Source organism: Sphaeramia orbicularis, chromosome 4 (genome assembly GCF_902148855.1).
Source record: "Sphaeramia orbicularis chromosome 4, fSphaOr1.1, whole genome shotgun sequence".
NCBI classification, from domain to species: Eukaryota; Metazoa; Chordata; class Actinopteri; order Kurtiformes; family Apogonidae; genus Sphaeramia; species Sphaeramia orbicularis.
In genome coordinates, this window is record NC_043960.1 from 19,493,201 (window position 1) to 19,518,194 (window position 24,994).

Below are 24,994 nucleotides of genomic sequence, written 5' to 3' on the forward strand. Positions count from 1 at the left end.
AACAGCAGCAAATTTCACATATTCTTCAGAAATAAAGGAGTCTAGTGATACGGGCAGAAACTTTTATCACTGTATATGTAGTTTTACAGTAGCATTTTTAATATATATATATATATATATATATATATATATATATATATATATATATATATACACATACATATACATACATATATATATATATATATATATATATATATATATATATATATATATACATACATACATACATACAGGGTGGGGAAGCAAAATTTACAATGAACATTTAGTTGTTTTTTCTCAGCAGGCACTACGTCAGTTGTTTTGAAACCAAACATATATTGATGTCATAATCATACCTAACACTATTATCCATACCTTTTCAGAAACTTTTGCCCATATGAGTAATCAGGAAAGCAAACGTCAAAGAGTGTGTGATTTGCTGAATGCACTCGTCACACCAAAGGAGATTTCAAAAATAGTTGGAGTGTCCATAAAGACTGTTTATAATGTAAAGAAGAGAATGACTATGAGCAAAACTATTACGAGAAAGTCTGGAAGATACTATTAAAGAAGAATGGGAGAAGTTGTCACCCGAATATTTGAGGAACACTTGCGCAAGTTTCAGGAAGCGTGTGAAGGCAGTTATTGAGAAAGGAGGAGGACACATAGAATAAAACCATTTTCTATTATGTAAATTTTCTTGTGGCAAATAAATTCTCATGACTTTCAATAAACTAATTGGTCATACACTGTCTTTCAATCCCTGCCTCAAAATATTGTAAATTTTGCTTCCCCACCCTGTATCTGGCCACTGTTTCCTACTTAGTGATATTAGATCAGTAGTGATTGTAATATCACACATTAGCTGTTATGAAGTGAATTAAAACATGTGCTACAGTGACTTTGCATAAGACTAGTCTTACAGAAGAAGAACCTCTAAAGAGTTAATGTTTCTTATAATCTTTATTTAACCCTAAATGACCTAAACACCTGCATCAAATGTCAATCAATTATCAATCAAATGTTATTTGTATAGCACCAACTCATAACAAAAGTTATCTCATGACACTTTACATATAGAGCTGGTCGAAACCAGACTCTCAAGCCAATTTACAGAACCCAACAGAATCCTCCAGGAGCAAACACTTGTGACTGGTGACAGTGGTGAGGAAAAACTTCCTTTTAACAGGCAGAAACCTCGAGCAGACCCTGACTCCTGGAGGATGGCCGTCTGCCTTGACCAGTTGGGGTTAAAGAGAGAGGGTAAAGGAAGAGAAAAAGAGAGAGAGAGAGAGAGAGAGAGAGAGAGAGAGAGTGAGAGACTGGGGGAGTGGGGAAGAAGGGGGGAAGTAGGGGGAGGCACATAGATGCAATGGATGTACAGCAAACTGAACTTGAACTGTCAAGAAGTAGATCAGCTGGTACTAGTATAATTACCAATTGCTAGAACAAATATCCATAACTGTTAATACTGCAACTGCAAGGACATGTATTAACAGTGGATGTACTACTACTGTAACTGTTACAACAAATGATGAAAACCACTACCATCCGTCTAACTATATAATAAACACTAGACAGACAGACAGACAGACAGACAGACAGATAGATAGATAGATAGATACTTTATTCATCCCATCCCATACAATTCATTTATTATTTATTTATTTATTTGTTTGTTTGTTTGTTTGTTTATTATTAATTTACTATCACAACTATATGGATAAGTGAGTGATGTCGATGAAGGCAGAAGAGGGCAGGACCACAGTAGCAGGTCCAGAGATGATCCTGGGAAAACCTGTGAAGCGATAAAGCACAGAGACTCCGGGGAACAAGTCAAATCAGAACATCTATTTGAAGATAAGGATAAATAGAAGAGAAGAGAAGGAGAGAGAAAGTCAGAGAGGAGGAGGAGCAGAGCAGAGATCAGGAGGTCAAATGTGTGTTTTTCGGATGTTCAGAGGTTTGTAGTGAACATGGAAAGGCTGTCATCTTCAGCAACATCGATTGGATTAATTGATTTTGCTGTAAATCTCATTTTTTCATCCGTTTTTTTCTGTTTCGATAAAATAACTGTTGAATTTACTCTGAGCTTTAATGAACATCTTTGTCATCAGTCAGTTTCATATCGGAAAATACCTTGTTTTCACTGACAAATGTGCAATGCATGCAATAATATTCCTTTAAAAGAATAAATGCAATAAGTGTTGTTCTTTGCTCAGTAGCACTATGCTTTTTGGAAGCATCCACATTCATTTATTCAGGTTTTTCCTTAATTTGTCAATTTGCATGTAACAAAAAGCATAATATTTCCCCTTTAAAGTTAAAACCTGGCAACTTCTCCTCTGTAAATCAGTCAGTATATGAGTGGGAGTTTTGTTTATTTACGAAGATTAATGTCTGCTCTCTCCTACATAGACAAAGAAACAGATAATTAAAGGATGGTAATAGATGATAATACATTTGGATGTTGACGGAGTGTGTCTGTTTCCTCTTGTTTCAGTATCACCAGGTTTATGACGACCATTTCATCAGTGCGGTGGTTCTGTCTCTGATCCTCGCTGCTCTGTTTGGCCTTATCTATCTGCTAATGATCCCGCAGTACGTACGCACTCCCCCACATTCTTACTTTGTCTTCTGCTGTAACATAATTGGATCGATCTTGCTAAGGTGTAGTGAGACAATTAAAAACAAAGAGCTGTTCAGTGCTGTCAGAGGGAAACTGGAAAAGCCCCTCTCACTCTCCGCTCTCCTTCCCCTCACCCTCCTCATCCTCCTCACTCAGGGGGATGCTGGTGCTGCTGCTGCTCGTGCTGTGTGTGTGTTTCCACGTGGCCTGCGTCATGTATCTACACCTCACTAGTGTACAGGTAAGATTCCATGACCTTTTCAAGCATCGGGGCTGAACACTTCATTTAAATACTGTGAAAACTATAGTATGACCATGTGTGGTTGTGATAGCAGCTGGAATGTATTTTGAATTTATTTTTATGGGCCCAACAAAATTAATTTAGCCCTGTAAAGCCTGAACCATTTAATCATTGACAGAAAATTCCAGTTCTTTGAAACTGGAGCCTTTATTGGTCCGTCTGAACAACCAAAACATTTTTGTTTTCAAATATCAATTTTTATGTGTGAGTTTCGATTTTGTATCATATTTGATACATCGGGTCTCAACGCTCAAATATTATTATTTTTGAACAAACAAAAACATAATATAACACAAACATGTGTAACAAATTGGTAATTCATTTTCAAGTTCTGCCTCTTTCCTTATTAATGTTAATCCTGTAGTGTCATTGGAAAGGCCTCTGGTGAACAAATTTCTCCCCCCTGGTGGATTATCCATGTATTGCATGTATCTAATTGTATACATCTGGTTATTCAGGAAAAAAATATCACACTGATCATGTAGAGGGATTCAGAACTCATGTATCAACTATGATACATTTGGTGTCATAAGGATAGTCATATGGCTAAATTTGCTATTTTTACTAAACTCTGGACTCACACAATTGCCGTGTAGGTCAAAATAATCGCAAGAAATTTTAGCTTTGGGTATTGGGCAGCTCTTCACAACATGCATTTGCCCAAAAAGCTTGCTTCTTTTCCATAGAGATGGCAATTTACTACATTAACCAAGCAACAGGTGACTGCTATAAACAGGTATTCACTAGCAAAGACCACAACCTCAATGAATGAAATTAGTGTTAATTTATAAGAGATACAAATGGATGTTTGTGATGATGATGATGATGATGATGATGATGATCAAGATGACCATTCTGATGAAGTAGGAGATGATTGAGTGGTTTCAGTGTGGGGAAGGCCTCTTCAAGGGTTCGTTGCAGTACCTGGGTTCAGTTAACCCCTAAAGAGAGTGATTTCATTACAAGGAAACTTACACACTTTCATGTTGACTGAACCATAATGACTATGTTTTACTGAATCCATTTCATCATTGTCTTAACTGTCATGGTTGGGTCAGTTAACATTAAAACAGAGAAAATCCTTAGACCATGTACTTAAAGGGTGTAGTCGTCTGCTTGGTGAGTCAAAGCCAAGTTCGGTATTCTTGTACATCAGGCAGGTACAGAGGATAGAAACCTCCAAACCTCCTTTTAAATGATGATTTCAACTGCCAATCCTTTGGTTATTGGCTCTACCTCCTGAGCCATGGCCACCCCTATTTATTTACTTTATGAATTTATCTTGTATTTATGTAGGTATTGATTGGGTTTTAAACTTCTTTTTTTACTGGGTTTTAAACTTCTTCAAACTTCTTTTAACCTTAGTCCAGATATATATATTTTTTTTAATCTTTTATCATAATCATCCTTCTATGGATTGGTGGAACTTAAAACACTTTTACTGTATCATTCTATAGTCAACTCATGTCTCATGTTACGTGTTATTGTGTATTAAGAAATGTCACGGGTAAACAGATATGAATATAGTAACCTGAACCTGAATCTGAATCTGAATCTGAATCTGAACCTGAACCTGAACCTGAACCTGAACCTGAAAGAGGGAGGGTGGGGAAGTGAGACCAAATAGGAGTGCATGACAGACGGGTATTTATAGGCATATGACAGCAAGGGGAGTGTTTGAGGTGTGGTCTTACTCCTGAAATTCAGATAAAATTACCTCCAATAGAGTATGTATGATATAAGGAAGAAACCAATGTAATTTATTGATATTTAGAAATAAAAAGATGCTCACCATTATACAAACCATAAGGTGAATGTTTAAATACTCATAGTCCTGGTTGGAGCCAGGATTTGTCACAGGAATATCCTGAATATTTGGTCTATTCAGAGGTCTGTACTTAGTTAGTGTTATACCCACTCACCCTGTTTACACTCAGCTTTAAAATGTGTTTTGGTGATCCAAACACAGATGGACAGGTGAGACACATCTCTGTTCACACCTGTGTAAAGGGTGTGAACTTTACAGGGGCTGTGGAGAGCTGAGTTCCCCCTGATAAGACATGATAGCTACTTAAAACATTAGTTGTGAGATCCTGACAACATGCCGTGTTTGCCATATGTTTTTGTTTTCATCGTAACAGGCGATGTGTATAGTAAGGCCCTGTAGATTTATGATTCACCCATAATTTTCAGTAATATGACTAATGATAAATAAAAGCTATTTTCCAGAAATAGAAATTATAGAAATGAAAATACCACAGTGATTTGATTTCCACTTAAAGTTTCATGACCAAAAGGACTATTTTCATTTACCTGGTCAGATACAGCAAATGCATAATTACCCCACCCCCCAAAGGGGAGGCAAGGGGTATTGTTTTTGGTTCAGTTTGTTTGTTTGTTTTTTAATACTATAGCAGCAAAACTATTGGTTGAATTCATACCAAATTGGGTTTATAGATTGCCAGTGACCCAGAATAGATGTCATTACATTTTGGGAACAGTAGGTCAAAGTTGATATTTTTAATGAATTTTTAAAATCTTTTTTTTTTCCCGATTTACTTATAATGGGCGAAATTTCATGTGTCTCTAACAGCAAAACTATTGGTTGAATTCCTACCAAATTTGACATATAGATTGCCAGTGACACAGAATGGATGTCATTACAATTTGAGAAAAATAGGTCAAAGTTGAAATTTTTATTGAATTTTTTAAATCTTTTTTTCCCATTTACTTATAATGGGCAAAATTTCAAGTATCTGTTGCAGTAAAAGTATTGGTTGAATTCATACCAAATGTGGTTTATAGATTGCCAGTGACCCGGAATAGATGTGATTACATTTTGGGAGAAGTAAGTCAGAGTTCAAATTTCTTTTGAATTTTTAAAATCTTTTTTCTTCTCCCATTTACTTATGATGGGCGAAATGTCAAATGTCTATAAAAACATCAATTTCGTTTCAATTTACTTCAAATTTGACACATATATAGAGGCAGTTGATATGCTGACACCACCACACGCATAGACATGATGACATCAGCTGGATTGATGCCAAAATAAGCTACGTGTGAGGGGCAAGGTTTGTTGTGTCTGGCACCACTTGTTTGTTAAGTACTTGATTTTTACTTAAAATATTTTTGCTCAACATATTTTCTGTGGACTACCTGGCCTGGGTTAGGGATGTATTTCTGCCCAATCAGATGAGTTTAAGTATCTCATGGTCTCGTTCATGAGTCGGTAACTGGATGAAGCAGGACTGTAATTTTCTGATCCAAATAACCAAAGACAACAGATGGAGCAATAACATGTACCATCCTTTACAGTTTTATTATACAGTTGTTTATATGGGAATACAAAACTGTAGATGCTGCAATTTTTTATCTTAAGTTCAAATGTGACGACGTTTGCAGTATCACGCTCCCATTTCAGTTCCACTCCTGTTTAATGATGAGCCCAAAATGTTATCGAGGTATAGAGACAGGTGCTTCATTTACCGACTGTCTGCTCCTTCTATCCTGTTCCAGTGCCAACCGGGCTGCCTCACCATCCAGATCCGAACGGTACTGTGTGTCTTCCTCGTTCTGCTCACCTACTCTGTTACGCAAGCCTGTGTGGTGAGTGGCCTTAACTGTGCAACTTGTCAAATTTAGTGACATCAGAAAGTGCTGTAGACTGTTCATAGCATTTATACTCATTTAAAATGTCTTGTCTCTAGATCAGTGTTACCCAAAGTACTTTACAACGCCAATAAAATTCATTTATGTATGAAAAAACAGGTAGGTATAAGCGATAAAAGAGGAATAAGATTAAAATACGAATTATGTTATTATTATTATTATTATTATTATTATTATTATTATTAATAATAATAATAATAATAATAACAATAATAATAATAATACATCGGTTTATATAGTGCTTTTCTAGATACTCAAAGAGGCTTAAATGCTATTATTGTGTTCTTTGCTTGTTTTCTAAGGAAAATACACTGATTGCTGTTTAACATATTAAGTTGAGTAGTTATTTATGTTCTCATTCTTTGATTGTATTTTATACTGTTACAAACTGCCTTACAAACAAAAATAAATCCATGGACAGCAGATAAAATGAGAATGAAACCAGCAGATATGAACACATGTGGAGTAAAAATGCTAAAATGATAAACATATAATGAATGGGATTAAGAACTGTATTAAAAAATCAAATATTTCCAAAAACTTACTTAAAGAGAACATTTTTGAGAATAGATTTATGTTAGTATGACGTGTAAGTCATACTGTCTATAAATCAGACAGATATGTAGAAACAATTCCATCACTTATATTGGAATGAATAAATAAAATGAAATGAAATTTAACATGTCAAAGATAAGTATTAGCAGTTTAAAGTCAGTGTAAACTAGTGTAAGGAAGTTAGTACAGGGGTGATCATGCTTGTTTGTCCCTTTTCAGACTTGGCATTCACATGTGTCCCATGTGTCCAACTCTAATGCCAGGGGGTATCATCAAAACCTCCGGGCTCAAAGCAGTCTGCATAGTATTATTTAGCCCCAAATAGATTAGCACCAAAACATCTGAATAGAATCTCTGGGTGCAAAAAGACTGAGATCAGACTGATCAGTAAATCTAAAGAAATGACGCTGCTAGGATATGTGAATTCTAACTAGAACTGTCAATTAATTTAAAAAAAAACAGGAACAAATTAATTGTACAATGTACTGTAATTAATCATGTTTAATTGTATTTTTCTTCTTAAGACCAAAGATCATGATAATACAGATTTAAATGTAAAGACTAAGTGTGCTTACATTTTATGTCCTGTTACTTAATGGCATCTGTTTACGCTGAAACACGCATTTTCACCCGTAAACAACAAAGTTACAATAAAACAATCAAGATCATTACAACTGACTGTCAGTTAGCAAGACATATTTCTGATCTGCACAAAACTCAGACCTGTATATTAAAGTGCAACCTCAATATCAAAGCCACTGAGGTCTGTCAAATTGGAAATTAGTTTAACAGCAATCGTTTCTTAAATACATGAATTTAATGATAATCAACAATGTTCACAATAGTCCTGCAGATATGAAACATAAAACAAGGCATTCAGCTCAGATTTTGAAAAAAAAATGACCTTTTTCACTCTGTGTGATGCTATACAAACTGCTAATCAAAACAGACCAGCCTGTCACATGATCAGGTATATATAGCACTAGTATAGGATAGTCACATGACACACTTACCTCTCCACAGGTGTGTCATGTGACTAACTAACAGTGCTTTAACAGAAGATGCTCATCAATGCTGAAACGACTATACATAATTTCTAATAATTTTTTAAATCAATCAGAACATTAACCTGCTAATTTTGACATCTTTGACCATATTGTGTAATTGAGTGTCCTTGGCATTAAAATGGTAAAAACTCATATACTGTGTAGACTCTGCATGCTAACAAAGACTGATGATTGGTGAATGTGAATGAGCGGACAGACAGTGCAGCTATTTTTCTTACTTTTGAATCTTAATTCATTCTTTCATATTGGTATTATGGCTAATAATAAAAATAACAGAGTATATAATGCTGAAAAAGCACAATGTCATCATTTCTTTGCTAATCCAGCAGGCTACACTGATTGTAAGTCTGTGCAATACATTAGTCGGCAGGGTGACGTATCACCGCTGAGCAGATGGTGCTGCTGAGTCTCAAAAGAATAAAGCATTTACTGCTCAAGTGTAAAGTACCCATTAAAATATTTTAAATGCAAATTAGCTGGTGTCACCAAGTTGTGGGAAACAGCTCCCTTATAGAGACAGAAGGCATTAGGTTGGATGGTTTAGACTTGTTATAGTTAGGTTTAGTTGGTGATACAACACCTTTCATAGATGTAAACTGCATCATGAAGAGAGAGCAACATACAACACAAGGTCTATAGTATGGAGGCTGTGAAGTTTTGATAAACACAGTTACTTGTGTCTCATTTATTTCTCATGCCAATGGAATGTAAAGGCTTTTATTCTACTATTATTTTATTACCAACACTTCAGTTTAACCTGAATTTGGATCCGCTTTACTGTATTGTGGCCACCTCTATGTTTGTTTTTGTCAGGTTGGATTAAGCACGCATATTTATTTCTGTTTTTTCTTCTGATGCAACAAAACAATACAATAAACATGTACATATCCTTAAAACACTCACAAAAACTGAACTAAATGGGTTCTAAAGGTTAAAACCACAATGTAGTGTCACCCCTGACCCCATGACAAGAAGCAGCACAAACAGTTACAAACATCTGACGTGTTGAATGAAACCTGGTATAAAACGGCAATAAATTGATCCAATAAATCTAATATTGCTGGAACAACAGGGTTAAAGACATGTTAAGTATAAATGGAGATCACATTAAATACTACCACTTTGGTTTGTTTTTTCCATTGTTTTTACTGTTGTACATATGTACCCTATATCCAGATTGTAGCTTAAAGGAGTGATATTTTGCTTTTTTAAAATGGAATTATGCATTTTAAAACAATTCCCTGTGGTCTACATAAACTGTAAATGCAGTACTTGTGTCTGAATTCTTCATTAATTCAACTCCACATGTCCATCTTCAACCCTATTTCTGAGTAATGACACCAGAAAGGTCATTTTGAGCGCTGGCCCTTAAAATGCAAATGAGCCACTTCAAGCCCCACCCCCTCCAGATTGTTGACCGTGCTTTCTGTCCCGTTCAGCCATTTGTGTTCGTTAATACAACCATCAACTGAACATTTTAGGTAATCAGCTCGAAGTTTGGACATATTTTTAGTTTTTACTACAACCGCTGCTGCTGACAAACAGTTATGGCCTATTCGGAGAAAAGTTTGTTGGATGTCTTAACCTTATATGTGCAAATGTCGTGACGTAGCTAGTTATAAAACGTAACAAAATGAGCAGGAATTAAAATGAGTTATAGAAATCCACTTGATTTTTGCTGTAATTAATATAAAGATAGCTTTGCAGCACCTAGAGGGTTCAAATTCAAACTTTATGAACTATTAGGGTCTAAATATACAAATAAATGTACCAAAGACTAATAAAAGTGGTTTTAGCAAAATATGACCCCTTTAATACAGAGACTGAGAAATACATGTGTGTGATCATTAGAACTTTACTAAACCAACAAATCAACAAACCTAAGACTTTTGCACAGACCTGTATAACAACTTATATTTAACACTGATACTGACTTGTTTCAACTTTGAGCATGGGTAAATATACTCAAGGACTGATTTTGCTAAATAATTCAACCTTGTTTTAACAATGAAAGTGATAATTCTCTTTAAAGTCACTCTGCTTTACTGTCACAAAGGTTAAGTGAACAAATATATGCAACTGGTGCATAATAGGCTGTAGCAGGTTGTTCACAAAGGTTGACAGTTTGATCCCTTTCTCCTGTCCACAAATTAAAGTGTCCTTGAGTCCCCAAGGACCTCATGTTGCTCTAAGTGGCTGTGGGGGTGTAAGTGTTTATGGGTAAATGAGACACATTATGATGCTCTATGGGTAGAACTGTTGTGATATTAATGTTTATTCATTTGGTAAAATCAATATCTAATTCAGGGTTGATTCAGCCTTGATAGATGATGTTCGTTCTCCTGAGAATAATTTGTGAAATGCCTGCTCAGTGAGTTGCAACTCTACTCCATATACACATCCGCCCTCTCTTAGATTACCATCTTTTTTCAGTGTTTCTCCTCTTGCAGGAAGTACAGGTCACTAGGAGGCAGGACACAACGCCCAAACAGTAGCTTCTTCCGTGAGGTCATCCAAGAAGTAAATACACAAAATTTGCTGTGATAAATTACTAACATTTGCACTTGTATTGTTACAGCTTTCCAACTATACTAATACACCGTCCAAGCTGAGTGATAATACAAGACACTCTGAACATTGTGAACTTTTTAGTTTTTACAAGCCCTAAAGCAAAATATCGTTAGAAATGGTCCTTCTGTTACTTGACTAATTATAAATAAATCACTGCGTGAAACAGTCATGCTTTTAGTTACGTAAGTTTGTTAGAAATATGGATTGAATCTATCTTTAAGCATTACATAATGTAATGTAAATCAAATTAGAATCAATATATGTTTCGTTTTACTAAAAGAGGCGTTGAAGAAGTCAAAGTATCAGCTGCACACAATGGTTTTAAAATGCAGGAGTCAAGTCAACTCTATTCAGATCTCATGAAGAGGACAAAGCAAAATAAAATGAAACCATTGCTTAAGTGCACTAACACAAAACCCAGAATAATCACAACTTCAGATTTGTTTGAGTTAAAATGAGTGAGAACAGTGAACAAACCAGGATTAATGACAGTATCCATGTATTAGCAAAATCCTCAAAGTGTTTCCTATGTTTCTTCACTAATTAATAACTTGCATATTTGCTTCAAAGTAGAATAATAGAACACGGAGTAAATAAATTCTCTAGTTTTGGTGTAATCTTTCTATAGACAGATAAACCAACAAATCACCCAGCGGATATGGTACAGTTTTCAGCGACTTTTTTACTTTTGCCCCCACAATTAAACACATACATTATCTACGTTCCGCTCCTGATATTTCTAAAAGAGGCTCGACACCGTAAATTCAATGCTTATGATAGGAACTTAGGGATTGTTTATTATTGTACATCAAAGAGCATTATTCTCGACATCAGGACTGATGTGGTAATTTTGTTGCCTTTGGTGCAAACTTAAGAAGACAAAAACCATTTCAAGATGTTTCAGTTCTGTTCTGTTGCTGACACTGACAACTGATTTGCAAATTAGAGTGAAGTTAATACTCATTATTTTCAGCGTGTTGTTTATTCGAGTGTTAAGTTATAATGATTTATTAGTATTCACCATATATTAATGTGAGCATCAATTAAACAATGAGTAGAGATGTCCTCCAAAGGATAACTTTTTCATTTTATACTTTAAGTATATCTAAGAGCCTGTACTTTTTCACTTTAACTAAAATGAAGAATGAACTGTTATTTTTAAGACAGATATTTGTACTTCTACAGGAAAAAATAATGTGTGAACATTTGCCACCTCTGATTTTTTCTATAGCTGAGATAATAAAGTCCTCCTTCTCTCAGTTAAGACACTTTTGTGTTAATAACGTTGGTTAAATCCACCTTTAATCATGACAAGTAGATTATATATTGTAAATCTGATTTAAAACAGATAATACAATCTGCATATTTTACTCAGTTAAAGTACAGGAAATGGCCTCCCCTTACATAACACTCAGTCACAGAGGCAGATGCTCATGGATCTTCTCTTCCTCCAGGCGGGATGTGTTCCTTGGGGCAGAGTTGTAACAAACTCCAGTCGCGCGGCAGAGGACGGCACCACAGATGCTCTTGGGATCAGACCCAGTAACGTCACAACAAGTGACAAAGCATGTCCAAATATGGCATACGCCCTGTTGTCCTGTGTGGCTGGAACCCTCACCATCGTCCCCTATCTTAGAGTCTCCTCATTGCCCAAGATCCTCCTCCTCCTTCTCCTCTCTGTCACATACTCTGTCGTCATGGAGACCAGTGGCTATCGCCAAGCAGTGGGGTAAGACTGAACTGTGACCAATGTAGTACAGATATGAATAAAAAAAAAAAAAGAGGAAAATTTAATTTTGTCTGTCTTTCAGTGGAGGGTTTCTACACACCAGAGGTTATGATCCTGTCTTGGCAGTCTTGTTGTTTTCTGGAGCTCTGGCTCTGCATTCACGACAGCTAGATCTGAAGCTGCGGCTCGACTATCTCTGGGCTACTCAGGTGTGTAAATCTGCAGAGGACATTTGCATATCCAAACATATTTACAGGTGATGTGTGAAGAAAAAAGAAGGAACAAATGTTTCCTCCAAGAATGTCATGAATGAATGTCTATGAGGAATACATAACTGGTATATTGAGGATTAAAAGGATGTAAAATACAGTTTTTAAAGCAACAAAAAATGTGCAGAAACACATATTTCATAATTTTCTACTACATGATGCAGTCACAACACCTGGTCTGTCTATCATAAAACAAAAAGAATAAAATGTAATGTATACCTGTTTAATAATTCACTGTGTGGTTGTGTATGAAATAAGCATTTCTTTACAAATAACTGATCATGATATGATAATAATCAAACATCATATTTTTCTGAGTAGTTCAAGTAATCAAAATCCACCAACACTGACATCAGCGTTTTTAGCAGTCATTATCAACAAGTCAGCCCCCAAATATTACTAAAATATATTTCACTGCAAATTAGAGAACATATGGCCTTAAATGCAGTTAAAATATTCCATTCGATTATGGAAAAACTAATGCAGTGTCATATTTCATCTGTGGAACAGCTTTTCCACATCTTTTAGAAACACAGAGCATGAAGTTATAATGAAATCTACTAAACAGCGATAAAAATTAAACCAAAAAAATGAAGTACTCCACATTAAAATATTGTCTTTTCACTTGTAATGTTCTTACTAATATGTTTTTGTTTCAAAACACATATTTTCCTTACGTATACACCACACTGCTCTTGTGTTTTAACCTCCCAAAAATGGAGAATTTGGAAACACAGCTCACCCTGTTTAGTGTAGAAACTCTACGCTGCATTATCGTGTGGATGGATGAAATCACAGACATGATGATGCAGACATCCATTAACTGTTTGATTGGGTTTATCAGTCTCTGTTATTCCCTGATTTGTTGCACCCCTTTCATGTGACCCTTTATTAGAAAATTAGATGTTGCCGTTGGCTACCAGCTGTTATTTCAGCAGACAATTCTGTCTCAGCTGTGTCAGTCAACAGCTGTTATACAGTTAAATTCTGCATTTTCTAATAATACCACTGATTAAATTCATGCTGCATTATTGACTCTGCTCATTGTGTGACATGCATTTCAGAGAATATTCAGAAATTTTACCCAAAATGCTTGTGAAAACCTCATTATTTGCATCTTAAAATGGTGTTATAAATTGAAAATGCATTAGTGTGGATGTAACTCCAGGTTTTGGAGTGGAGTTTGCTGCCTTGTAACTAATCGTCTTAAAATAAAATGGGTGTTAGATAAGGTGTTTTGAATCTTTACTACTTTCATTTGTAATATGTAAAGTAATCAATTTATTTTAAGAATGTAACTGCATTCTGATATTTAATTTTAACTAAATAAATATTTATTTACATATATTTCTTTACTCAATCATCCTGACAACTGGAAACAAAAGGGCAGTGTGTGAGGTAAATTTCAAGCAATTTATTGATATTCTAGTGCAGGTATTGTTAAGTTACATATATCAATTCATATCAGATTCAATGATTACTGCTGTAATTATATTTTTCTTTTATTTGTTTTGTGAAAATATACTTTCAAAGCCTACATAATCTCATCCTACTGCAGATTTTTTTCCTGTGTGTTTGTGCATCAGATGATGAAAATATATGTTTCTATTTTGGGAATGACTGAACATTTGTGTTGTTTGCAAATCATTATCTCCCTCTAGTGATAAAGATAAGCAATTACATCTCCTTTGGAGCTTTGACTTACAACAATAGGTTATTACACAGCGGAGATTCTGTTCTACCACAATATAAGAAGATAATTCCACCTTCTCAGCTGGATTTTTTGTTGTTTCAGGCAGAGGAGGAGAGAGATGACATGGAAAAGGTGAAGCTGGACAATAAGAGGATCCTGTTCAACTTGCTGCCAGCTCACGTGGCTCAGCACTTCCTCATGTCAAACCCCAGGAACATGGTGAGCATCTACAGATGCAGCTTCTCCAACAGCAAATGTCAACCCGCAGAGAGCTACACCTGACAAACATCACAGACATTCAGAATACACATGCAAAATCAGGGTAAAACTATAGGAGTAGGCCATACCAAACGTCATTGATTTATATGATTGACATTTTCTGTTTCAGTTGAAGCAAAACTGAAACTGAAAATGACAATGATGGATATATGAGCGATCAGAATAATCATCATTATAGCTCAGAGTCGTAGTTCTGTTTCATCTGGACCGTGACTACCCGCATTTTGGTCCTGAGCCTGGTTCATGGGAGGTTTCACACCTGCAGTTTTGGTTCACATCAAACTCAAGTCAAAAGCTTCAAATCAAACAAGTTTGGACTGAAAACGCTGTAAGAGAAGACACCATGTTTCTGACTGTGAATGAGTCACCTGAATTACAACAGAGTAATTGAGTGACAAGATCTATTTCAACAGAACATACTTAATACCTTTTCTTAACTCCTCCCTGAGAATTTTGTTTGATTTTAGATTGGATTTACATGACAGGAAATGTTCAATCTGCAAGGAAAAGCCAAAGTGAACTTACATAGTCTAAATGCAGTTGTCTAGTAGGAGGTCCAAATGAAAACCTAACTATAATCATAGCCATTAGAGTCTGAATTGCATGGTTAAAGCCAGGAAACATTGCTCCACAGAAAAAGTTCCATGTATTTCCAAATGTCAATATTTTAAGCAATTAATGAATGAACACACAGGGAGGAAGTGAAAGGAAACAAATTCTAGTAGAAAAGGAAGTACCGAGCTAGCCAGGAGTCGAACCTAGAATCTTCTGATCCGTAGTCAGACGCGTTATCCATTGCGCCACTAGCCCCATGATGTGAAGTGTGCAGCAGCCTCACACACAATGTTCTGGTTTATAAAAGGGAGACTAACAACCATACAATCATTGGGGCAAAAGCTCTTCACAGCCTGTCGTTAGTAATACACAGGGATTTAGAATAAGGGTACGTAACATAAAGTATCATCCACATAATACTTATCAACTAAATGACAATATGTGTTTGTATAATGCTGAGTTCAGAGGTGAGACAGAGAACGATATTGTAAGTTGGACTGCAGACACCGTAAGAGAAGACACCATGTTTCTGACCGAGAATGAGTCACCTGAATCGTATATGTTAATAGAGAGCCGGGTGATAAAAAAATTCAGATTATTCAAGTTGATTCCAGTGATAAACTTTTACTTGATATTAAATTATTTACATTATATCATACAGCAGAAAGTAAAGCAACACCTATGAAGCACTATATGTAGGTAGGTATCTGCAATTTGTTTGGCAAGTAAAAGTAAAAATGTAATGTGTTGTGGTTTCATACAGACATGTTTCTACTGTCCTGCTTTTGTCAGAGTTTGAAACAGCAACAGAGAATTCATGGTGCATTCAGTGTACCTTATAAAACCTAAAACCTCAGTTGTTTTGAAACACACTGACAGATGTAATGATGTAAATACATATCGTGACATAAAATTACTCAGCTGGCCAAAAACCTTTTAAAGTTCATGATTTTTTCCTTATTCTTTTTTGCTAAAATACATAATAGTTTACCTGTCATTGTGCTAAGAGGCTGAAAATGATTTTCCATGTTAATATCATCAGAATGCTCTTCAGATTGACAGCCTTTTCACATTCTATATTGTGATAAATTTCATGAATTTGCCATATTGTCCATCCTATGATTTCAAACTATATATATCATATGAATGTAGCCTAAGGTGTAAACTTTAACTTGGTTAGCAGAGGAAATATGTAACAGAAGCAGCTGAACTCTATTTTCAGTCAGAATAATAAAGGTAGTAGTTTATTAGCAGATCAAATCTTTTTAACATTTCTTACACCTCAGTTGCTTCACTTGCTACATCATGAATGAAATTTAGACAAGAGACAAAGATACATGAATTTAACATAACATTACACTCACAGAAGACAGTATTCACACCCCTTTAAGATAGATTTGATCTGGAATAAAGAAGTCATTGCTCTGGTTTAATGGTAACTGTTTTCACTGTTCATAACATGGTTGGGATCAGAGGCTCTATTTTTTCCAGCTTTAAAATATTACTATAGCTGATATAAGTAAAATAAAGTAAAAATTTTGGCCTTGGGGTGACTGGGCACAAATGAACTGCACACTGACATCAGCATAGCAGCTTACCATTTCTGTCAGTGATTTGTATAATGTCTTCACTTTAAAGTTATGGACAAATACTCTATTAGAATAATTTTGATCGCTCAGAAATAAGTAATAAAACAAGAATATGTCTACTTGTCCCTAAAGGCCAAATGTACCACAGAAAATACTTTGTTTTGTCTTTTTACAGGCAAATCCAATATGACTTAATTTCTCATATCCAAGAATTTGTCTGAAAATTTGTACTTGATATATATATACTATGGACAAAACAAACATTAAATGTGCTTTGAAGCTACTAAAAACACACAATGTGATCATGTTTTGCTGCTGCATTTTGAATCTCAAGCACCAGAGAGAGCACTGGTGCTGTAGGATTAATTCACTGTTGATTCGGGCCTTTTCATTGTTCATTTGTTAATAATAAAAAGATAAAGTAGGTCTTATCCTTTTCCAATCAGCAGGCAGTGCATCAGACGGTGCAGGGATCGTCTGAGGCTCAGATTAGCAAACACTGGGGGCAGGAAGTCAGGAAGTATGTTTCCGGCACATCGCTGACCCCTCGGAGCTGCAGTGTATAGAAAGGCTTCCTCTGTTTCCTCTGGGCTAAAGTTCAGCCATACACTGTATTCATAACACAGCACAGTGGGACTCTGCTGCCTGGATTTCAAAGGTCTCGATTCACTGCTAAAACATGAGCAAAAGGTTTGCTTTTGTTGTTTTTAGCATGCACGACAGTAGCTGCACACAAACATACAGCTTTCATAGGCTCAATTTATCAGTATTTACTGTTACTGATGAAACAAAAGTCTTATTCTGTAGCTCTCTTTCCCTGAAGGTAAGCTACACCTTGAAGGAGCATTTCACCCCAAAGTGAAAGCAAATTTTCAGCAGGTTTTACAGTAGTTAACATAACATTTAAATGTCCACTATGTTGATGAATTTAGTTTGATTTTAGACATGCCAGGAAATTTGCAATCAGTGCACGGAAATGCCCCAGAAAAACTACATAATCTAAATGCGGTTGTCAAGTAGGAGGTTCAAATTAAAGTTAAGAAGAAGTTAACTGTCATCATAGGCATCAGAGTCCGAATGCATGAATAAAGCTAGAATACATCGCTCCACACACACATTTAATTTGCTTTCAATTTTCAACATTGAAAGCTATTAAGTTATAGTTTCATCTTTGAAAGGAAACATATCCTAGTAGAAAAGGAAGCACTGAGCTAGCCAGGAGTCCAACCTAAAATCTTCTGATCCACAGCCAGACGCTTTATCCATTGCACCACTAGTCCTGTTAGGGCCTGACTGCAGCCTGACCTACAATATATTTATTTATTAAAGGGGTTGCTGTGACCTTAAAGGGGTCGCTGTGACCACAGAATACGATCAACTATACAATAATTGGTGCAAAACCTCTTTGCAGCCTGACATTACTATTACACAGTGATTTAGAATCAGGATACACAACATAAAGTATCATCCACATAATACTTATCAATTAAATGACAATATGTGTCTGTATAATGCTGAGTTCACAGGTGAAACAGCAAAAGTTGTTGTGTCAGTCGATGTAAGGATTTTCGGCAAATTTATAGCTCATTTGGACTTGTATCAATGCGTCAATGTGAGGCTCGTCATCAGAATACCTGTGTCATTTGGATTCGCACAGATGGAAATGTAGTTTGATGCAGAGGATAAGAGACAGGAATATTGCTGCGACTATCATCAGCAAACTAAAACAGACACTGAGCTAGCCAGGAGTCGAACCTAGAATCTTCTGATCCGTAGTCAGACGCGTTATCCATTGCGCCACTAGCCCTGTGTTTGAAAGAGGGCAGCAGCCTGACACACAATGCACTGGTTTATGAAAGGGGTTACAGTGGTCCAGTTGTAATAGAACATGTAGGGGGACAGTGCTGGCATGACTGGCAGAAGTGGAAAAGCAGGTACTTCTAACTGACACATAATAATAAAATGAGCATTATTAAACAGAAATACTAGTTGGCGTCAGATTTGACACAATTTAAGAGTCAATTAGGAAGTGTTGATAGCTGCTGTTCTGTGTAATGCTGTGTTCAGAGGCAAAAGAGAATAACATGTAATGATAAACACAGCTGAATCAGTATAACAATCTTCTGAACAGTTCCCACCTCAATTGGACTCTTACTAGTTCAAGAATTTTCATGTTGTCTTCTTATCTTAATGATACAGGCATTATTTTCTTTTGTTCAGACTAAGTAGTAGTAGAGTGATGTCTTCTTCAGAGGCGTCTCCCGATGCGTTGCTGACCTGTTATCAGTTGTTTTTACCCCAAGGCGTGGCTGTCCCAGTGAACTTGTCAAATCCAGTGGGAAGGCCACGCCCCCCGCCGTGTGATAGTCTCTGGAAAGGGGAGTCCCAGGTGTATGAGAGCATGTACGTCCCCTCATCCTGGTTGATGGTACCACTGGCCCGCTTCCAGATCTTAATACCCTCCTTAATCCAACGTTTGTATTTGTTGCTCTCCGATCTAACAATCCTTGCGCTGTCCCAATCCATGATGTGATAGTTGATTCTTTCTAATGAGGATAAAGGAATGTTTTAAAGTGTAAGTAATTAAGCAAACTTAAGTTACCACAAAGCTAGCCAGGAGTCAAACCTAGAATCTTCTGATCTGTAGTCAGATGCATTATCCATTGTGCCACTGGCTCTGTGTTGTGGTACATGTAGCAGTCATTATAATTGCACAGTGAATTAGAATCAGGATATGCAACATTAAGTATCATCCACATATTATTTATCAGTTAAATAACAACATGTGTCTGCATAAGACTGAGTTCACAGGTGAAACAGCAAACGATGTTGTAAGTGTCAGTTCATGTAAGGATTTTTGGCACAATTTATAGCTGATTTGGATTCTTTAAAATGCAAATACAAATTGATACACAATGTAAGACCAAAAATATTTGCAACTATTAGCAATTGAAAAAATTAAAGCAAGCACTGAGCAAGCCAGGGGTTGAACCTAAAACCTTAGATCTGAGGTTAAATAGGTTATCCTGCTTTGTTTGTAGACAGCAGCCTGAAAAACAATGCACTGCTTTATAACAGCAGTGGTCCAGTTATAGAGTCTTTTCATAAGTGTTATACAGTGATTTAGGATCAGTCAACCCAACATGAAGAAACAGCTGCATAATAGCTACTAAACATTTTGGAACCAGGTAAGAATATGTGTCAGTATGATACTGAGTTCAGAGGTCATAACAGAGCATGATGTGGTGATAACCATGAACGCATCAATGTAACGATTTTCATCAGAATATTCATGTTTTTTGGATTCATACGGATGGAAATGTAGATTGATGCATAGTGTAAGAGGAAGGAATATTGCGGCAACCATCAGTAAACTAAAACAGGCACCGAGCTAGCCAGGAGTTGAACCTAGAATCTTCTGATCCGTAGTCAGACGCGTTATCCATTGCGCCACTAGCCCTGCAATATAAGTCAAGCAGCGGCCCGACACACAATGCACTGGTTTATAACAACAGTGGTCCAGTTATAATAGAACATGTAGGTGGACAGTGTTGAAATGACTGGTAGAAGTGGAAAAACAAGTGCTTCTAACTGAAAGATAATAATAAAATGGACATTATTAAAGATGAATATTGGTTAGAGTCAAATTTGACACAATTTAGAGTCAATTAATAAGTGTTGATAGCTGCTGTTCTGTATAATCCAGAACATTTCGCATGTCATTTGGATTCTTACCAATGATGAATGAATGTTTGCAAATAACTGAGCAAACTAAAATTACCACTGAGCTAGCCAGGAGCCAAACCTAGAATCTTCTGATCCGTAGTCAGACACGTTATCCATTGCGCCACTAGTCCTGTGACTTTGGGCTCACAGCAGCCTTACACACAATGCACTGGTTTATAACAGCAGCAGTCCAGTTACAATAGAACATGTAGGTGGACAGTGTTGAAATGACTGGTAGAAGTGGAAAAACAGGTGCTTCTAACTGAAAAATAAGACAAATTCTGGCATTTTCAAAATTTTTATTGAATTAACAACACAACAAATCCAATTACCAATCCAGTCTACTGGAACTTTCTGGCACTCCTACAGCCAAAAGCAAATATTTAACACACAGTAATGCAGTTCTTTTATCAGTGTCCATGTGAGCTCAGTTCAGTGAAATCATATCCACACTCTCAGCTTCAGTTTTCATACCAGACTTACAACTCCACACATATTGTTCAGGTGGTGTGCAGCTCCACCATCCATCCCATTTCCACTCGCAGCTTGTGGGAAGAAACTGGAAGGGTGGAAAAGTAACTCTCAGATAGAAAATATAAAAACAGTCTTTTAATGTGCGTGTGATCCTCGAATTAATCATCTTTTAATTATAGTTTTTTTTTTGTTTTTAATGAACATAACGTAAACCAAGAAACTCTCATAGTGTCTTACAAAACATGAAAAGACCAAATTCATCTTTCCATACGCGCATATCTTGATTTTTGTGAATGCATACATCATAGTTTCTCAGCCACCTCTTTGCTATTCCTCTGAACATATGATTGGTTGTAATCTACACCCAGTTCGTCCTTTGTCCATGTGTGATTTACACTTTAATAGTAATTCTGTAAGTTTGGTTCTACCTTAACTGAAGTGTCCTGTCAACTCCTCTTCTCCTCCAGGACCTGTATTACCAGTCCTACGCTCAGGTCGGAGTGTTATTTGCCTCCATCGCCAACTTCAACGACTTCTACATCGAGCTTGACGGGAACAACATGGGAGTCGAGTGTCTGAGGCTTCTCAATGAGATCATCGCTGACTTTGATGAGGTGACTAACAGCTTTCTTCCATCATAAATCTGCCGTTTCGTATTTATTTTTTCCTGCAGGTTTCATGTCTGACTGTAGTTGAGCGAGGATTTGGAGGGAAACTGCAGAGTAATACGACCTTGTGTCATTTAGAAAAGATGAAACTGTGGCCACGACTGAGGGTTTAAAAAACACTGTGTTTATTGATGCAATGTAATAAGCACTGGTTGCGGTTGGGAAAGTTCTTCAGAATGAGGAATTACTTACAGATGAGTTTTGTCCTGCGTGAATCTATAATCAGCAACATAAAGCATTCATTTACTCAAACATGCTAAAATAAATTTGCATTTGGATTTGTTTGCCTGCATGACCAAAAATATAGAGTGTATAAACCAGTACTGACATTTTTACCCCAGTTTGATGCAAAATTTGTAATGTCTTCCTCCTGTTTTCATCCCTTTCCTCTTCTTTTCTGTTTCCAGCTGATGGACAAAGAGTGCTACAGGGATATTGAGAAAATTAAAACCATTGGCAGTACATACATGGCTGCAGTCGGGCTGGTTCCCACAACTGCCTCCAAGGTACACATGCAAGAGCTATATTTAGATCAAGTACTTGTGTGTGTGTGTGTGTGTGTGTGTGTGTGTGTGTGTGTGTGTGTTTGCAGCGTATTAGCACATTTCCAAAGCTGCCTTTATAAGAGGCCTAGTATTTACAGGTAGTTGTTTCGTGTGTTTTGAAAGCTGTCACATTTCATGACTGAAATCCTCTATGAGGGATTACCAGCCTTTGTTACGTCGGAATATTCTGCATACATAAAAGTTTCTTCAAATCCGCAAACAAAAGAGGCCTTCTGCTTAACTTTACGCAAACCTATCAGCGAGTTTCATAACCCTGCTGCATGCTTGTGCGCTGACACACAGTAAATACTAACATGTATAATCGCACAGTGGAAACAGAAATGAAAGGAGGCTAATGTTACTTCTTGCTTGTTTGTGTGTGTGTGTGTGTGTGTTCTTTGTATGTTTCTTTCTGACTCTTCTAGGCTAAGAAGTCCATCACTTCACATTTATGCACGGTGTCAGATTTTGCCATTGAGATGTTTGACGTCCTGGATGCCATCAACTACCAGTCGTACAATGACTTTGTCCTGAGAGTTGGTGAGTGAAAACACACTTTCACATCATCGCACAACACCTGAGTTATTACATATTACATATTACATTTTGATTTTTATTTGTATTTAGTCAGTCAGCTGGTTTTTGATTTTTCTTTAGTTATAATTGTATTCTCACATTAATGCGACAACTTAGTAACATTCAATTCATACAGTATAATCAACAATATCTATAATATTATTTGTAATATACTATAATATACCAATAATCTTTATAATATGCTTATTTATATTATACTTTAAAATGATAATGTATCTTAAAAGGCTATTTTGTTGACTTATTGTACTGTAATTTATTCACACAATGGTCTCTTTCCTTTGGTTACCTGTCAGTAATGTCTTAGTCCTGTTATCAAGCTAACAGTGACATTTAATCTTACCCGTAGCTATTTCATTAGAATTAATTGACAAAACATGAGTGAATGTCACTAAATATGATGTGAATAAACGTTCATGCTTTACATCTTAACAAAAAGCTCTGACTCAAGTTCAGTCACAAAGTTTTCTGTTTGTGTTTAGGGCTTTTATTGTGAACAGAAGCAGTGGATTCACACTGTGCGGCACTTGATGTCCTTTGCTTTGTTTTGGTTGAGAAACCCCTTGCAGCAGAAATGACATATAGTGCATTTATCAGTTTTATTTTAGCTGCAGATTAAACCCAAGTTTTTCATTTTCACAGCAATTTTATGACGCAGATCAACATGTTATTATGTACTGTATGCGTGTTTTGTTTTTATGTAGCCTCAGGTTTTTGTTTCTGTCGAGGTTTAGTTTTACAAATGCATAATTTCCTAAATAATTACCTAGTTTAGTTGATTTTTTTTTTAGTGTAAAGTTAGTTTTAGTGTTTCAGGTATTATGAGGAGTACTTTGATTTATACAAGCTGGAAAAGTTAAATTAAAGAATTCTTGACATCAAATATGGTTCTTAAAGATGTTGTTTATTAAATCACTCTGACCCATTGACACTGAAAGAAAATTAAGCTCATCTTACATACATTTGTGTTTTATATTAATAAAAATAATTAATTCATTCAGCCTACTCTAAAAAACCCTAAAGGCAATAAGAACATTAATATGAGATAAAGAAGATATCTGAAACAGGACACAACATAATTACTAACATGTAGACAAATACATATAGTATTAAAACTAACAAAATAAATTAAACTGAAACCTAAAACTGCCCAAAGACCAAACCTGAAAACTAACCTTAATTATTAAATGGTCATGAGACATTTGCTCCATCAGTCTAGACATTAGTTAAATAGTTTACATACAATAAGTACAAACACAATCATCATGTAGCGTCGGCCGTTGTCTTTATTTCGTTGGACATTTTTACTTTTATTTCCGCTCATTTTAGTTTTCCTTACCTATAATGACCCCGATGCTCGTGTTGCTCTCTATAAATATTAGTGTCTGACCTATTGCACTGGGCACTGTCTTCGCTCAGTTTTGCCGGTAAGTTTGGGAGGAAATGCATCACAGAAAGAGCGGTCCCTGCAGGAAGCTCGTCACAGCGAGACCTGAAGCTCTGGGCTCCATTGTGTTGGGTATCCTGTGGGGATCCTGCGACGGGAGCCTGGTGTACACACTGCCATCCTGTCTGCAGACTGGGGCTCCGTGTGCAAAAAACTGTATATTTGTATGAACCCACTTTGCAGAAACACAACTTTCGGTAAATTGTGTGATACTGGATTCCCGGAAAGGTCAGAAAAACACAATTTTGTCAAGTTGTTGCAGGTTCACAAATACTGTATAAACAATACAGAGGGGGCTGTACATTCAGCAGTTTGAGCTAAGACCGGAAAAATAGAACGGATGTTACAACTGATCCAGTTAAAAGTCAGACTTATGTATTTTGGCCCAAATAAAGATTTTTTTAATGCTTTTTTTGATGAGCACAGTATAGAAAGTTGCAGGTACCCCAAAGAGTAATGATGAAATATGAGATTGTACTTAGTCATATGGATTGATGGATGAATGAATTTACTTTCAGACTTTAAAGTCTAATTATCAGGCAAAGCAGGATATACAGTGTTTGAGTTTTTCTATTAAACTAAACAAACTGATAAAAGCATAAAGGGTCAGCATAGTTGTAGTGCGCTTTGGATTTATGAAGTGCTTAAT

General features: G+C 36.2%; 1 protein-coding gene and 3 non-coding genes across 4 annotated transcripts in view; 1 reads left to right on the forward strand and 3 right to left on the reverse strand.

Moving 5' to 3' along the window:
• Positions 1 to 24,994, forward strand: part of adcy1a (adenylate cyclase 1a) — a 70,428-nt gene that overhangs the window by 41,054 nt on the left and 4,380 nt on the right. Inside the window, exons 10-18 of the mRNA XM_030131369.1 lie at positions 2,486 to 2,583; positions 2,768 to 2,852; positions 6,432 to 6,521; positions 12,232 to 12,506; positions 12,589 to 12,715; positions 14,571 to 14,687; positions 21,559 to 21,705; positions 22,167 to 22,265; positions 22,730 to 22,844. Of these exons, the coding sequence (XP_029987229.1) occupies positions 2,486 to 2,583; positions 2,768 to 2,852; positions 6,432 to 6,521; positions 12,232 to 12,506; positions 12,589 to 12,715; positions 14,571 to 14,687; positions 21,559 to 21,705; positions 22,167 to 22,265; positions 22,730 to 22,844 (1,153 nt within the window). The remainder of the gene's footprint in view (positions 1 to 2,485; positions 2,584 to 2,767; positions 2,853 to 6,431; positions 6,522 to 12,231; positions 12,507 to 12,588; positions 12,716 to 14,570; positions 14,688 to 21,558; positions 21,706 to 22,166; positions 22,266 to 22,729; positions 22,845 to 24,994) is intronic.
• On the reverse strand, positions 15,485 to 15,557 carry trnar-acg (transfer RNA arginine (anticodon ACG)). Its single transcript has one exon. It is a non-coding gene; the product is annotated as a tRNA-Arg (tRNA).
• Positions 18,626 to 18,698, reverse strand: trnar-acg (transfer RNA arginine (anticodon ACG)). Its single transcript has one exon. It is a non-coding gene; the product is annotated as a tRNA-Arg (tRNA).
• Positions 20,279 to 20,351, reverse strand: trnar-acg (transfer RNA arginine (anticodon ACG)). Its single transcript has one exon. It is a non-coding gene; the product is annotated as a tRNA-Arg (tRNA).